The following is a 17768-nucleotide window of genomic DNA, read 5'->3' as shown; positions in this document are numbered from 1 at the left end:
AGTGTAGCAGTTGCATTGAAATGTCCAGTAGTTTTAAAATAAGAAATATCATAATTTTAATGTTTTTCATAATGCTTTTTCACCTGCAAAACTGTAATCTTTCTGTAGGTTACATCAGCTATGTTTTGCTGGAGGCCTTCCAGCACCTATAAACAGAGAATTATTAAAGATAACACCTTAAAGGCAGGCAGCAAAGCTGTGAAGGCAATGAAACCAAGAGTGTGTAGATAAATGTAGTACGTAGTTTCAAAAACAAAACTCTGGGGGCACTTCCTACAGAGTAGCCTAACACTTCTTGAAATCGTCTGGCATTTCTTGCATTGTTAACATATCCCAGAATGTACCAGTGTGATACCACAGCCACGCTGAGATTCTGCTGCTTGCCTTCACCACTATCAAAACATCCATGTTTGTGCTGCCATGTCTTGGAGAGACAGAAGGAGCACAGCAAACAAGATCACGCAGTTCAGCCACTCCCCAAGATATGGCACAAGGCTAGTCACACAACAGCCCAGCAGCATGCTCAGAGGTATCAGGCAATACAACTGTTCTCCCACCCCTTCAATTGTGCAAGCACAGCTCCAGCACCTCATGTGTCCTACAATTTACTGAGATTAGAACACCAAGAAAAAGTGAGATTACTGACACAGAGGGAGCAGATTAGTTACTTAAGCATAAAATATAGTTAACAGCTATAGCAAATTTGAACATCAAATAAAGTCAGAGAGAAGCATCAAGTACATTAGGGGTTCATTGCAAGAGATGCCTAGAAGTCATTTGTCCTTTGGACTTTTACTGTCCTTGTCCTCTCTGGAAAGCTGGGACTTCCAGGTCACCTGGGATTTAGGAAGGACATACTTAGGATCTTTCCTCAATTCTGCTCCTTTGTATTTCTTACTGCAATTCTGTGCTTTTAATCTCCTTTCTGCAACAGTGGGAACAGAAATTACTTCTGGGGAAAAAAAAATCCTCAAACCCAACAACTTTCAAAAAACCCTAAAGTTCTAATTTGCTTGTCCCCAGGATCTGGACTGTAAATAAATCATATTATAGAGTTATAATATGAGGCATATAAAAATCAAAACAACTGGCTGTGTTGGTGTAAACATGGAAGTGAAAGACTCTGAGCACAAGAGCTAACTAAGTTTGCTTTCCAATAGGTTTGTCTCATGACAAATGAGTTTTTAAACTCAATTATAGAAGACTGCAGCGGAAGGTCATCCTTAATAGATACTGGGGACACATTAAGGATGTCCTGTTTCAGGAACAGCTGTGATCAGAGCTTTCTCCTTTTTAATTATCAGAAGATGATGAGAGGAAAAAAATACACACAAAACAGAACTTAAATTAGAGTGGATACTCTGGTGTCTAGTTTGAGTTCATTTCACATTGCATTAATAATGATACTTGTCCTCAAGTGACATGTGAAATACTCGGTGTCAGAGACCTCTCTCCACCTAATAAGTTTCAAAACCTCAGTCAAATTTACAAGGCAGATATTGGGACCAACGGACAGAGCTGACTGATGCCTCTGCCTTTATTGAAGATCTTTAGCTGTGGGTGCCATGGCTAGATGGGGCTTTGCGTTCCTTAGTTAATATTAAACATGTTACATAGCTGAAGCTAACATGGTATCCTGTATCCTTCAGTCAGAGAAAATTCCCATTAGTCATGAAAAATTTAGTTCAAATAAGCAATACAGGATTGGACCATTATCTATTATTAATCCTTTTTTTCAAGCTAAAGTAATTATGAGATAAACAAGTTCTGTTCTCGCCAAAAAAAAAAAAAAAAAGTCCCTAGTGTTTTCAAAAAGGATGGGTTTTATTTTCCAATTGCCTTTTTGCAGAAAATCATGAGACTAGGCAGGAAGAATACTTGTTATTTTTTGGCAGATTAAGTTTATGTGTGTTTTATTTACTCTCAACAGGAACATTTCTACTGAACTTCAGGTAGATCTAGAAGGCTAGAATCATAATTAACTAAAAAAACCCCCAGTGTCACCATCTTATTTTCCCTTCCAGATGTAAGTAACTGTATTTACACCGGTACTAATATGTTTTTAACTCACAGTCCAATACATAAACACGTATGTTATGCAAAAGCACCCACACCAGAAAGAAGCAGGTAAAGCTCTATTTTCCACTGCAGTAACATGTGCAAGTTGTCCTGCAGGCAACAGGAGATGTCATTTGACTGGGGTGATTAGTGGCTTCCACCTTTAACTGTGTTCTATTCATTTACAGTTACACATATCAGTGTTCTCCTGCATCAGCTTAAACCCATTAGTTTCATACTTTTTTTTCTTAGGTAAAGTTCGGATGGATTGCATTCCAGGGAGTTGCCTTTTTGCTCATTTATATTTGTAGCTTTACAGGGCTTAGTTTCCTCGGATGCAGTTTACTCTCAAGTATCGCATTCAGGAGGCAAAAAGACCTTGAAGTGGATGTAAATTACATTTGACTGAGTACAACACTCAATTAATATAGTTTAAATATTTGAATACTTCCTGAAATCCTGCTGGCACATGTGGGTTTGCTAAGCAGATGCTGGGGAGAACCTGAGGAATTAACCATAACCTCGGGAAACCAGTGTGCTGGGGCTCCATCTAGTCAGTGGAGAGAGAGTGGCTCCAAAGTTAGCCTCCTTGCAGAGTCTGCTTATCCTTGCTGGCCGCAAAGATACTTAGAGAGAAGAGACCAGCTTTGCTATTCTGGAGTTAATCTTTCTGAATGTTTCCTAAGAACTTTTTCATAATCCCTATAAAATCAGTCTAAGTGCCCAAATCCGATCTGTACCCCACCCAAGCTTGTGCTGACTTCTATGGGCTTTGGATCAAACTTAATGGCCATCTCACAGAACTACTGCATGGGAAGCTTGCTTTTAAATGATTGTGCATAGCACTGAATGTGCATTCTGTGTAGGAAATGAAGCTTGTTCCCCACAGTCATCACCAATACACTCAGCAGTACAAACACACGGGGAAAGTGTTCTGTAGCTGCAGAAAAATGCTTTCACACCAAAGTTTAAAAATAAAAATTGGCTGCTATTTTAATATTTGACCTCCATCTTAGAGCTCTAGACTCCAAAAGGGCATGATGCTTCAGACCAGAACAGGTCAAAGGTGAATACATTTTGAAGCACAGACTATAAATACTTCCATAGTGGAGTTGGGTTTGTCCACAGACTGTAAATATTGGTAAATTCATGATAGCAGGATGGGCTGTTGTACCATCACTTTGAAACTGATCATTTAAATCTGTGCTTCCTGTTTACCCAGTTCTACTCCATTTCCCCAAAACCCCCAAGGCAATAGCTGAACTATGTCAGTATTAGGCACACTTTTAAAGAGCACAAAATCCTGGTTTTGGTGATTATCAGGAGTGAGGTCTTTTTATCAGAATTATAAAATACCTGGAAGAAATAGTGTAGAAAGGGTGAATCCTACAACTTAAAACTTCATAAAGTGTTGTTTGCAAGGCTTCTCTAGCGTCCCGCTCCAAATGCAACCATTGCCAACACTACACCAGGCCAGCTGAGGCTTTATCTAGCCAAGCCATGTAAACATCCAAGGACACAGGTACTAAGCACAGTCCTAGATTTGCTGTGCTCTTTCCACACCCCTAACAGAAAATGCTTCCGTTGGTTCACTTGTGCTTTGTAATGCTTCTCAATCTCAAGCAAGCCCACTGTACTAGAATAACCTGAGTGAAAATGTACAATTATACAAAATGCCATACCTGAAGAGCAAGCGGAGGTGACCTACCAGCCATTAAGGACTTTGTCACCTTTCTGCTTTTCCTCCAGCCTCCACTGGGGCTCTGGTTTATGCTGGCATACAGCCTGATGCCTGCAGGCCTTCCCCTAGTGCCTGATGAGGACAATGAAGCCTTCCCACTGCATTCACTCACTTTTGGGTTTGTGTTTATTATGCTTCTGGAACTACAATGTTGATTATCATTGCTGACCCAAGACCAATAGCTGATAAAGCAATCAATCCAACAGCTCAGTTTCTTAAATTCTATCTTTTATCACATTTCCTTAGGTTGGAAAAATCCACAAGAACGCTGCCCGCAAAAGAGAATTCCACGTACTGTTCATGGTGATCACTACAGTTATCTGTTATCTCGTGTGTTGGATTCCCTATGGAGTTATAGCTTTACTTGCAACATTTGGTAAGCCAGGTGTGGTGACGCCAGTTGCAAGCGTCATACCTTCCATCCTGGCAAAAAGCAGCACTGTTTGCAATCCCATTATCTACATACTTATGAATAAGCAGGTAAGACTTCTATTATTTTTGTGTTTTCGTCAGGGTCTGTCCGGCATACTTGACCGCTGTGACTACCAGTCCTAAGGTGTGTCTTTACGGGAAGGACATTCAAGGCTTGTCCAAATGATATTACTGGAGGCTTGGGGTGGAAGTGTTTGCAATCAACAATCTATTGCTAGATAGGAATAACAGATAAACATTTGCTTACTGAAATTGCTTGTGTTCTTGTGAGGGCACAGCGGGTGTTAATTTGTATGCTGCAGAGTTAGTTGCCAAAGGCAGGCATCTATTTACAGGAATACTGAAAACATTGTGTGTATGTGTCGGGGAGGGGAACAGAGATGAGAAGAAGAAGAGATTTCATTACCTTGAAAACAATATAAAGGAGGAGACCATTTGCATGACAGATCACCTTGAAAACAAATGGTCATTGCAATTACAGTTCTTGTGGACTTCTACATCCTTCCTGTTAAATTCCCAGTTCACCTATATGCCAAAATAGTTAATTAATTTTGTCTCATGAGGACCAAGGCCAATTCTAACACTTTGAAAATGCTTACATCCAGTTCAGGTCCCTCATTCCTGTAAATGGCTTTTCAGTACATGAAAGTGAACTTCCTAATGTTTCTGTGTTGACAGTTCTAAAGTTTGATAATGGCAGATCTGGAAGGTTTAAAAGTGTTTTGCAGTGAGGAATCTGGAAAATATGCATGTTCTGTAAGAACACCTTATCTTTTTATTACATTGTGTTTTAGAGGTTGTTCTCAATTTCCTTTCTTCATTATCTCCATTACACTATTATAAACAAATAAACCTCCTTTATCCTTTCTTGTTCAGTGTATGCTGGAGCTTGCCCATAGTATTTATCAACAGCAGTATTATATTACTATGGAGCTGAGACAAGGGAAAAGCTGAATCTAACAGCCAAGTACATTCCAATTTTGCCACAGCCTGAGATCATTCTTGGTCTGGTTCATGTAACCTAAAGTTCTTAAACAAGGAATGAATCTACTCCTGGAGTTCAATGGAGAGATCTCAGGCAAGCTGTGAAACCTCTCTGAAATTAGAAGGAAAAAGTACTATTGCCTTCCCCAAGACCAATACTTCATTTCCAAAGTTTAGTTTGAGCTGATGTTGAAAAAGATAGAGAGCTCCATTTGAAAAGTGCTAATGCTGAAGCAAAACAGTAACTTTTTCTCCGTCCTCTTACCTTTTATTGTATTTCATATGGAAACTTCTCAACAGCAGCATCTGTCTTGCTTCTTTATTCTCCTTGCATTTTGACTGAGGTCCTTGACTTCCGTGAGATCATCTGACTGTGCTGTGGTCAACTGGAGCAGGCTATAACAGGGATCACAAGGACATTTTGGTATTGTCTACACATGGAACACATCCCAAATAGCAAGAGCATGGATGCCAGGGTAAAGAGATGCATCCTAAAACACATGAACTCAGCACAGAGCCTTGGGTGTCTTCATATGTCTCAAGAACAGTCACATGCACAATTACCTGTGCTGACAACCGTGCAGCCACAGATAATACACAATTAAGGCTGGTTTTATATTCTCAAAATGCTCCTTGCAGATATTGAGAACTGTGTTTTCTGCAGCATCAAAATCATACGAGACAGTCATGCTGCTGTGGGTGTGCTGAGACAATAAGCAAAGGCTCACTTGTTAAGAAAAAGTTCATTAGCAAGAATAAAACCAGGGTGCTTGCACATCACAGGAATGTAGCACGCTGTCTAAAATCACTCTTTCCTTGCAGTAGCTGCCTCTTTCAGCTACAAAGGAAATACTTCTGAGTGCTTGTTTCTCAATATGGGGTTTACTGTTGATCCAGTTTATCATCTCTTAGAAGGACGGATCAGTGTGGAATGATCTGTCTGCAAGGGGGAGACCTGTTAGGACAGTCTTGAGGCAAAGCAGCCTGTTTTCTTAGTGGCAGGAACTGAAAAGGCTGTGCAACAATTCAGGAGCACTATGGCAGAGTTTCTTAAATGTCTGTCCTTAGTCTCCAGTCACATGCAAGAATGATGTATTAAATTTCTCTCTTTGAACACTGAGAATGTTCCATTTGTTTCCCACTGCCTACTGTTCCACAGCTGCCACCATTTAAGAAAAAAATGCAAGGGGGCAAAGTCAAATCAGTCTTGGATGGTGGATCATTAGTTGTCAGCTGGAAATCACTGTATGGGTTGGGTTTTTCCATAGTTAGCTGGCTTACTGTTGCAGAAATCAAAACAAAAGTCCCTCCTGAAAAGGAGCTCGGTCAGATGTGGAGTAAATATGTTTCACTGTAATAAACCCAAAATACCAGCTAATGCCTAGCGTTAATCTACAGCTCTCATTGGCTGTGCCACTGTGTATTAGCAGTAAAAAGAATTGCTTTTACCTGACACTGAGGAATGAGCTTCACTCAAAAGGGTGAAACCATCTCTCCGTCTGTTCTCCTTCCTTTCAGAACAGGAAAAACAATGACATCCTCATCCGATGCATCACTGGTATTCTCAGCACCTCAGCTACTCTCTAGTTGTTCTCATTCTTTTTTTAAAATTTAACATCTTAGAAAAAGCTGTCTTCTTCCCGACACTCAGCTTTTCTGGTCGTCATGCTTAGCTGAGAATTTCATAGTAGGCTGGTGCCTCCCAACACAGAAATTATGTGGGCTGCATTTTTCACAGCGCTCTGTTCAGATGTGAGACACCCCAGTAGGCTATTTACTCTTGCATCTTATAAATACACTGGGAACATATGGCTTAATTTTTAGTTCTCCAAGCGTAAGATAAATTTTTTGCTTTGGGACATGCACTGACGATTGCAAAAAGGCATTGGTTGACTGCAGCTGTGGTGATAGCTTCCAGCTATCATAAATCAATGTGGAATACTGGGGAACCACCAGCCTCTGAATCAGCCTTAAAACTCATCCTGCGGAGCACACCCTTACGTTAACTCTCAAGCAGGTCCTGAGTCACTTTCATAGTCCAGGAACCCCAGATAAAAAGTTTTGTCCCTCCCATTGCCTTTTACACTGACCTGAGGTGGTAGAATACTGAGGAAAATGGTGAATTTGACCTGCTGGAAGACAGCTCTACAGACAAGGACCAGGGAGTTCTGGTGGACCCCAAGCTGCCCACGAGCCAGCAGTGTGTCCCCATGGCCAAGGCAAATGGCACCCTGGGGTGCATGAGGAGCAGCATGGCCAGCAGGTCGAGGAAGGTGATCCTCCCCCTCTGCTCTGCCCTGGTGAGGCGACACCTGGAGTGCTGTGCCCGGTGCTGGGCTCCCCAGTTCCAGAGGGACAGGGAACTACTGGGGAGGGTCCAGTGGAGGGGTGATGAGGGAATGGAGCATCTCCCTTGTGAGAAAAGGCTGAGAGACCTGGGGCTGCTTAGCGTGGAGAAGACCAAGTGGGGATCTGACCAGTGCGGACAAATATCATAAGGGCGAGTGTCAAGAGGATGGGGACAGGCTCTTTTCAGTGGTGCCCGGTGACAGGACAAGGGGCAATGGGCACAAACTGCAACAGAGGGAGTTCCACCTGAACGTGAGGAAGAACTCCTTTACCTTGAGGGTGATGGAGCCCTGGGACAGGCTGCCCAGAGGGGCTGTGCAGTCTCCTTCTCTGGGGACATTCAAACCCGCCTGGACACGACTCTGTGCAACCTGCTGTGGGTGACCCTGCTGTAGCAGGGGCTTGGACTGGGTGATCTGCAGAGGTGCCTTCCAACCCTGACCTTCCCGTGAATTTCTTTCCAGGTCTGGGGACTCCCTTAGGTGGGTTGGCATGGGACACCCCGCTCTCCTTCTTCTGCTGTCCTCCAGGAGGAGAGAGATGCACTTTTTTAAGCTGGACTGTTGCTGGGCTGCTAATATCATGCCAGGCAGACATTAAGCTTTGTTGACAAAGCTGTAAAGCACTAAACTGCCCAAGACCGAGTGATGTTTGGGGGGAGCTGGAGGAGACAGTAGAGAAGAAGACTCCATTTTCCCTGTTCTCTTGCTATGGATAGCTTTTTTGCCCCTTGGCTACAGGGCCGTATGTGCCTGGGGCAGCCCTTGTCAAAGGATGGGTCCCCAAAAATGCAGCACACAGGCCCAAGTAGCATGCGGGCAGGGCTGGCACTGTGCCCCAGTTGCCAGAGCAAGCTGGGCAGGGTCAGCATGCTTAGGCTTTCAGTGCATCAGTCCTTTATATTTATACAGTTAATGTGGTTATGCAGATTTTCTGTTTCATCTTCTCTTACTTCTCTTAGTGCCTTTTATTCCTATCACAGCTCCCTGTCAAATTTGCATTGTCGCTCTTCAAACTTCCATCTGTGTAGCCACCTCAAACAAATTTCTAATGACAGCTTCAACTACCTTCCTTTTACCATGTCAGTTCTGACAGAAACTTGCTTTTGTGCCACATGCAAGCAAGTAATAAGCATTCACCCAAGAGATATAGAGCTTTCTTGTAGCCATGGGCTTGCTGTTGAGGAGACGATCACTGGAGGCATCTTGCTTTCATGGATTCCACAGGAACCATGACATAGAAGAGCTTTCTGCCTAGTGTAACTACGTGAGGACGTACTGCACTGATTACCAGGGATCATTAGCTGGATAACATAATGGTGTAGCAGCTTTTGAGGTTAAACTTATCGTATGTATCAGAAGTTGACTTTTTATTGATACAGAGAAGTCAAGATATGAATAATGAGTGCTTGAGAGGGTATGGATGAGACAACAGGGAGATTGAGAGAATCTGCACTCACTATTTCACGTAATTTCCAGTCAGCACTCAGAGAAAATAGGAATTTGCTGCAGTGCTACTGACAGCCAAATTTGAGCCAAGTTACACCTGTATCACTCAGAGATCTACAGAACCAATTGCTTGGCAACCACTGATCAGATTACCTAAGTCACAACCTTTTTTGATGTGAAATAGCCTTGCTCCACTGCAGCTCGTGAAGGGCTTCTGGCTAACTACTTCCACACTTCAGTCACTTCAGGTAGCACACCTAAGGCTCCCTGGGCTACCGAAACTCAGGCTAGCACATCTTACACTGTTTTGCGTATTACAATTGGGAAGAAAGTCCACTCAAACACTGAATCAGCAATGTGCAATTTCTGGTGTCAGAAATGCCTCTGAGCAAAAGGAGGGAGATGCCTGCGGGCCAGATACGGCCCCCCAGGGTCCTCAATCCGGCCCCCGGTATTTACAGACCCCCCCTGCCCTCCCCCCGCCGGGGGCTGGGGGGAGGGAACCAAGCAGCTGCAGATGACTGCCTGCCACTTCATCCGCGCGCCGGCCCCCTGGTTAAAAAGTTTGAGGACACCTGCTGTAAGGGAAGGGATGTATTATATGTGAGCAAAAGGCCCTGATTAGCAGTTTGATTTCTACTCTCTGTCTTCTTGTATTAAAATCATTGGACTTTTAAAAATAAAAGCTGATGCTGTCATTTTCCCCAAGGATTTGGGGAAGTGATGCTGAAAAGGGTATATGCACTTACTTGAAAATAATTAATATTGTGATCTTTCTAGATCTATCATGTATTGTAGGGGGGAGGCTGGGTGAGGGACAAATTAAATAGAAAGAATGGAAAAACTAAGCCAACTGCAAAGACTTTTTTTTCTTTTTCTGGTGGACAATGAGTTTGGAATAATAAAAATGTACTTAAAGAGTGTTCCTCAATGAGACCTGAACCTCGTGTGTAGAACTGTTATGCCTTTGTAAAGTTGAGAGGCAAAGACAAGAAAGGTCTCAAGGACACCTTTGCTGCTGTCATAAGGTATAACTGCATTTCACACAGTGAGCTCAAAATTACTTTAGGAATTTCTCTCGAAGCTCATGACAAAAAGATCAGTTCAGGTAAATAATCTGGGCATTTAACTAGGGTCCCAAGCATCCCAAGCCAGCCTTCATGTTGCCCCAGGCTACATCCTTGGTACAACCTGTATGAATATGTTGACACGGTCTTTTCCAACCTAAATGATTCTATGGTTCTATGAGCTCAGCTTTGTCCTGCCTGTCACGTGGATGCTCTCTGGGGATGAAACTGGCTTCAATATCACAGAAGGGTTTAGGACTTGCTTCTTTAGACCCAGGGCAAAAGTAGGAAGCAGGCAGCCAGGCCACCTCTCATGCAAGCAAAATATTAAATGAAGTTGGAAACTAATACACATGAATGAACACAAACACAGGATAAGCTCATGTGTTTTAGACTATGTAATGACTTAAAACTTATGGCTAGGGAATGCAGTAATGGAAATGAGATCCAGTTAAAAGATTTTCCTTTCTGGAAGACACAGAAGGTAACAGGCAGCAATATCTCTTTACTTTATATATGATTTTAAACAGCATCTAGTAAGTTGATGTCTCATCCTATATTGCTCTTTTCATAACAGTGGAGAAACATGGGGCTTTGTGGAAGTGGGAAGAGACATCCATATTAGATGTCTCTGGTCTTCAAAATAGCATTGCCAAGCCACACTGAATGGATGTTACGGGATCTTCTGTTGCAGTGATCTCAGCTGCAATGCCAGGTCAGGAATCAGACTGAATTTTACCCCATGCCTTGGTCTCACTAAGGTCAAGCATTAATTTAGCCTCAAAATTCCCCATTTTAATTCTGATGCTTCTGCTTTCCTATAATATGCGCACATTTTACAGGTAGGACTCCAGCTATGTATTTGGTGCAATTTAGCATTTCAAAGCTGAATGCAGGCACAGGTCAGCTGAGGAAAAAAGAATCTCTAATGCAATGCAAAAGATTATGTAAAGAAAGAATTTAGTTGCTTTATGAGGACAATCAAATTCAACAGATGAGAAAGATTTGAAAAACTAAGTGTAACCCTGGAGGTAATAGAATCTCTCATTTTCCTCTCCTGTTCAATTACTGAATAATCTCTACTGATGTGGCAGTGGCATAATACTAAAATTTTATCCAAAGCAAGATGTTTTTTGTATATTTTGTGTCAGCTGACATTACTTCTCAGAGTTTTACTGTGTCCACCAGGTATATCTTTGCAGTCGTGTATCCAGCTAACAATTCAAGAAACAATCATTTCAGATTAGGTGGATGGAGAGAAAAACAAAATGAGATTTCCTAGTCAGGGACTTATTTTTTGGCCTTTATGTAACCTCCTCTAAACAAATATTGTTGTGGATTAAATCAATTAACATTCTTGTAAAGCAGTTAATTATCATCATCCTAGTTTTACAGCAGGAGAAATTTGAGGATCAAAGGTTAGATTACTGCTCAAAACCTCATGAACTTGCATGGCAAGTCTAATTCAAATCTGTAGAACTTTATGATTTAATCATGATGTTCTTTTTCCTTCAGGGCAAAAAAGCCGTGGTACTCAAGGAAATAATGGTTGCCAGGGTATGGAAAATACAACATAAAACTATACTGGGCCTGTAATTCATTAGAATAAATCCCTTTTCATTATAAACTGCATCATTTAATGCAATTCAGAAATTTGACAGTGTCCAAATGAAAACAAATTTGAAGTTCCTTGTCTTGTGAAGTAGATGTTGCAGAGCTTTGTTACTGTGTTTAGCTTAGTAACTGCTTTCAAACTAAATTTATTTGTAGCCAGTTTGTAAACCTTTATTCCTGATTTACTCAAAGAGCCCTCCTTCTTTAGTAGTTGCTTTCTCTTCATACTTGGACACCGCAAACAGTTAACCTTCTGTCTCCATATTGTTAGGCTGAACTAGTTTTAATTCTTTTCATTTCCCCCAGTGACCTAGGCTATTCATCTTTGCTGATCTCTTCTGCCCAGTATTCAGTGACGGGCCATGTGGGAACAGTTCAAAGCTGCATGAGGGGAGGACCAGACTAGATACTGGGGTTCATTTATTTACTGAGAAGCGATCAAACACTGGAACAGGCTTCCTAGAGAGGCAGTTGATGCCCCAAGCCTGTCAGTGGTTAAGAGGCATTTGGACAACGCCCTTGATAACATGCTTTAACTTTTGGTCAGCCCTGAAGCAGCAGACAGTTGGACTAGATGATCACTGTAGGTCCCTTCCAACTGGAACTATTCAATTCTATCCTATCCTACTGATGTCAAATCTAAACACAATTACAAGAATGTTTAGTACTACTCTTTGCTACACATAATCTCATGCTCCAAAGTAGTCAGTGCTCTTGATACTGGGCAAACACCTGTGACCAAGAATATGCCCAGTTGCCATCACTGTTGTGTAGTCACGGCAAAAGCAGTACTGCAAAGGTCCTATCTTTCATTAGTTGTATCCCATTGCTTTGTAGGCCATGGATCACTCTTGTGGCATGGGCATGTGGTGGCAAAAGCAACACTCCAGGGAATGACACATTGGCTTCATAGTGCTTTCCTCTTCTATATTTCCCCTGTAATAACTCTTAGCTTTCTGAAATTATGAAAAATTAAAATAAAACCCCAATTATTGCAATTTTATAACCCTTTTGGTAATCATGCTTGGCACCATGTAGTTCATCTGTGAAACAACTTTTTAGGAGTTCACTGGATGTTAGTAGAGGACCAACACTTCAATGCATTAGGAGTTATTTCCTGTTTCCTTGTTTTCTTCTTGCAGTGCTTAACTCTCTTTATTATTATTATCTTCAGAATCTGAACTGAAAACACGAACATCAGCTCTGCAGTGACTTCTTCAATCCTTTTATCTAAATTAGGACCAGATTTTCAGAATGGGTGTACGGAAATATGCAGGGGTGCATTATATAGGGTACAGCTACTGTATACGGAGCACTTTATGGATGACCCTGCTTCAGATGTAATATTTTATCCCTTTAGGGGAAATACTTACTCAAGACCTTGCAACTCATCCAGGGCTTTATTAGACTTCTGTGTGTGCTGGTTTTAGGCCAATAGGAATACACTACAAATAGAATTCAAAGGTTAACCAAAAACATATATAACTTTTCTTCCTTTTCACTTTCACTGTCTTCTCTCTCAGTGATGACCAGCATCAAAATCAAGGAATTTCTGTGTGAGTTATAAAACAAAAACCAGGCAGTTTTTAATTTGCTGGGCAATTTCCCATTAATGCATTTTCTCAGTGCAAAATGTGGTTTCTGTAAAATTAGAAGCTGATAATTTTATTTTAAGCATGGAAAAAAATAAGGATGAAACGTCCCATTTCAGGCCAGATGCCCATGCCTAATCCTCTACACAATGACTGCTGTAAAATATGTCTTCAATGAAAAACACTGTCCTTCACCCAGGCAAATCAAGGTCTCTTACCAGACTGCATCCCCCATGCACCAGTGCAGGAACAGTGGTGGCTCACTTAGGGGATGACATGCAGTGAAACGTAGCCCAGCCCAGAGACCTAGCTTATAGGGCAACAGGCAAAATGAGGCTGAACCGTAATTCCCTGAAGGCATCTACCTGTAATTGGATATTTTGAAAGTCTAAGGTTTTGTCTGGCTTTTTTTTGATAATTTATTTTGATTTTGTCTGAGATAAGAAAGAAATTGTAGAAGAATTAAAAATTCTGTCACAACAGAAATTCTGATTCCCCAACCCTTTTTGTTCTGTTGTTGTATTACTTACACATAAAACCAAACTGCTACCAAAACACAGTCACAACTCAAACCACTCCTTGGTAATTTCTAATTCTGTCTTGTGTAAAATCAATACCTAATTATCTGCAAACCAAGATAAAGATTAAAAAAAAAAATACCACAACAGAAAGACTTGTTCCCATCCCTTATAGCCACTTACTACACTCCAGTTCTTATTGCCTGAAAAACAGTGTGAGCTCTATAATAAGAGCCCTCATCCAGCAGCAGGATGCATATCTGGTAATTAAAAGGTTCTTCTAGCATACCCATATCAGAGTGCCTCCAGTATGTCAAATATAGCAACTGATGGAAAGGTCATATTAGACAATAGAAGCTGTAGCAATGGGGCAGGTGGTATGGGAATCTGGGGGAAGGGAGAGCTCATAAGAACCTCTGTTGTAGCCAGAGGCAGAATGAAAGATAATGCTAGGGAAGACTCAGTAGATAACAATGCTCAAGAGCTGCTGAGGCTTTTGTGTGTGTGAGTGTTAGCAGAAAGCAAGACAGTGACCCACGCTTAAGCAAAAAGATCCTGAGTAATTCACAAGGGAAAACAGAGAACAGTATCATGCTACAAAAAATAATCTCATGATAATAAGGCTTTGGATTTCCTTGCGTGGTGTTCTTGGTCTCGGCCTAAGTGAAACTCTGTAAGGAACAACTGGAAGAACTGTTCCCTAAACACGCGTTACACACAGAGCCAAGAATATGCAGCTCATAACCCACAGAAAAAGAAGAACGCAGTAAGATCACATTTCTACAAGTATATATTAATGTACTTTAGACATAGCAGAATTGTGGGCTTATCCAGAGTCCACAGGTGAAGAACTGAAAATACAAGAAGAAACTGGGGAAATGAAAATGCAAGAATAAACACATTTTCAAGTGTCAAAATACTTCTCATTGTTATGCTTTGAGCTTTCAGTAAAATGGCAGTTATTTCAAAATGACCTGCAATCACTCATCCCATATTGCAGTAGTAATAGACCCTTCATTTTTCCTCATGAGCAAGATGTTACTGTAGGGACTGGTATATTTGCTGCTGCCTCAGTCAGAATCCATCAATCACACTGCAAAGCCCTAAACAATTCTGACTTAATGAAATGGGAATACGAAATAGAAGCAGGATCCATTTTGTTGCTATTCACTGAAGTTTTTTCCTGGTTTTGTTCCTCACATTGCTTTAGGAAACTCTTCTTAAGTTTCTTTTAGGTAGGAGGAATTAACTTCACATACGCTACTTCTTTTGTATACTGAATGGGTTTTAGCAGCTCTGCTTAAGGCCAGGGAAAAGCATGTGTGAGAGAAACAGGACAACTGGTCTTTTTTTCCTGCAGTGATAAACCCCATTGAAAGCAACAGTGATGTGCATTGAAGACATAGTAGCATTGTTAATATTGTGCTTTCATGTGCAGAACCAGTCCTTTTGAAGTTCAGCAGCCATGCTGGTTACATTAAAGTATGGGTAAAGAAAAGTTCCTCTCTGTTTCCTTTAAGAAAATAACTACCCCCGGCTTATGATCCCTGCAGCTTTGATCTCTCACTTTGTTCACTTCATGTGAAAAAGCATATTTCATAAGGAGTTATCTAAAAAGAATACTTTTACACGATCAAGGGTTATCTGAATACTATGCTACATTCCTGAAAATAAGGTAATATTTCTGACATTGGTATATGCTCTTCTGTTTCTGCCTTCTCTGCCCTTCTACCATAGAACAACTTCGTTAGTATTATTTTGGTAACAGCTTATTGATTTTTTTTTTCTTCTCATCTCTACTATTCTTGGGATGCTCCAGCTGCGCATTAAAATGCCTAATGGCCTGATAGCTACATTCAGCCCCGTGCATTTGTAAAATCTAAATTAGTTCCATCAGATAGCTTATAATTTAATTTATATAGAAGAAAACAAGCACTGAAAGTAACTGAAAAACAACTCGACACCTCCAGAGAGGAATACTGCTGGGGAAGGAAAATAATGCTTTGTCCAGTAGGAAGCTCCAGCAAATCCTCCTGTCCTCTTTTCTGAAAAAGCAGGCTCAGAAACCAGTCAAGAGCAGAACTTTCCCCACCTTTCCCTCCCGGTGATCTGCCCATACACCTGTCCTCAGGATATAGCACCTTATAGAGCCTCCTGGCTTACGTGCCTCATGGGCAGTAAGGCTGGACCTAGGGGTAGACTTCAGGCACTTTTAGCTTGCACAAGAAACCCATCTCATGTTTCTTGCCTTAACTTGCCAAATGATTATTCCCGCTGTCCCTGTTTTAATCCAGGGTGTAGATACTTTGGATCAGAAATGTCACTTAGTCTACAAAAGAGACAAGTCATGAACTCTAGCTTCTTGAGGCATGTTCATATTACACCTTACTGAACTCCTGTAAGCATGACTAAACTATGCTTAAAAGAAAATTTTTTTTTTTTTTCTAGCTTTATAGAAAACAATCCAGAAACCCCCAAACTTCTTCCATTCCCCACCCACCCCAGCCCCAGGACCTCACCAGCAGAGGAGACATACCTGTTGCACGTAGTAGCAACAGTGCAGGATGAAGCCAGTACACCATTAACCAGCACTCCAGGACAGAGAGTGGAAAAACCCCACTGTTCAGAAGGTGGCCAGCAAGATGTTTTAATCAGGGAGGTCACTTGCAGTCAGATGACTGTCCGGGAGCAAGGCAATTAACAGCAGCTGAAGCAGCCTGAAGTCAGTACTGGTAGCAATTTTCTCCTCTGGCTGCTTCCATAAAATCAAGGCAGCTGTGGTGGCTGTTGCTTGTCCTCCTGAATCCCTCAGGGTTTCTGGAGTCCTCTCACAAGCATATAAAGAGTTGTTGCTACAGTAATTACCCCTTTTCTGTCAGCATCCTGTAAGCAAGAGGGTATTTGATTTGTATTTGTCTGTGCACAGAAACAGATCACCAGAGGAAATGGGTTTTCTTATTTCAGTTATCATACAGATGACTGTGAGCACATGGGGAACACTGTTCAGTGTAGCAATGTAACCCTGTTAGTCTTTCCTCAGTCTAATTCGTGGGATTCATGAGTTTACAAAGAAGCTGAGCACCAGCAGAAGTCAATTACTGTTCTTAACTCTACCTTAGTTCTTCTTCATTTTAAGGTCACACAGCAGCACACTAAACCTGACAGAAGCAAGATAAGCACCAACAGATGAGTTGGGTTCCTCTCCAAATGTGCAGAAAGAAAGACAAAACAAAGAGCCAAAACCAATTAAGCAACTATTAGGAAAGAGCAGCAGTTCTGTCTTTCCATCTGGTATGGTACCTCTCTCTAGACGTTTCTTTCTCCCTCCTTGCTGTGTTTTGTCATTCCTTTCTCTCCCTTCCTTGCCTGGACCCATTTCTTACTTTTGTAATTTTGAAGAATCCAGCAATCACACCATCAGTCTCCTCCTGTGATTTGTCACAACCTGCTTGCACTGCTGGTTTTCTGTTGGCTACTGTGCCTCCAGTGAAAAACCCACACCATATAACTGCATTACGGTTAGTTCTCTATCATTTTAATATATTCAGTTAGCATTTCCATCAAACTTAATAAGCTTTTACTTGAACATTAGCGTATTTTTAGGAAAAAGAAGTAAGAGGGCATGCACTTCTAACTTGCCTTGGGTATCGAGGCATGAAGCTAAGGGGTCAGGGTGTACTTCCACAAAAGTGCAGTAATTTATTTGAAGGGCTCTATCTGGAGAAACTTAACAAGGAAGTAGAATCTGAATATTAAAAATAAGGAAAGATACATGTATGGAGTGGACATCGGTAGGTTTTGGGGTGCAGCAGATAAATTCATGCTATTTTAATGAAACAATCAAATTATCCACTTGTTACCCTGGAAAGATCAAGATGCCAGGAGAGCTAGAACAGAAGTCCAACCAAACCACAAGCATTAGTGAACTCTTTATACTGACTGATGAAGTAGTCCCACAGTAAGTT

General features: G+C 41.4%; 1 protein-coding gene across 1 annotated transcript in view; it reads left to right on the top strand.

Annotated features, from left to right (window-relative positions):
- Positions 1-17768, top strand: part of LOC130145064 (pinopsin-like) — a 92510-nt gene that overhangs the window by 60941 nt on the left and 13801 nt on the right. The window contains exon 4 of the mRNA XM_056329520.1: positions 4046-4279. Within this exon, the coding sequence (XP_056185495.1) occupies positions 4046-4279 (234 nt within the window). The remainder of the gene's footprint in view (positions 1-4045; positions 4280-17768) is intronic.

The sequence above is a fragment of the Falco biarmicus genome, chromosome 2 (genome assembly GCF_023638135.1).
Source record: "Falco biarmicus isolate bFalBia1 chromosome 2, bFalBia1.pri, whole genome shotgun sequence".
Classification (NCBI taxonomy): domain Eukaryota; kingdom Metazoa; phylum Chordata; class Aves; order Falconiformes; family Falconidae; genus Falco; species Falco biarmicus.
Note: the sequence above shows the minus strand (reverse complement) of the source record. Positions and strands in the feature narration are given on the sequence as shown.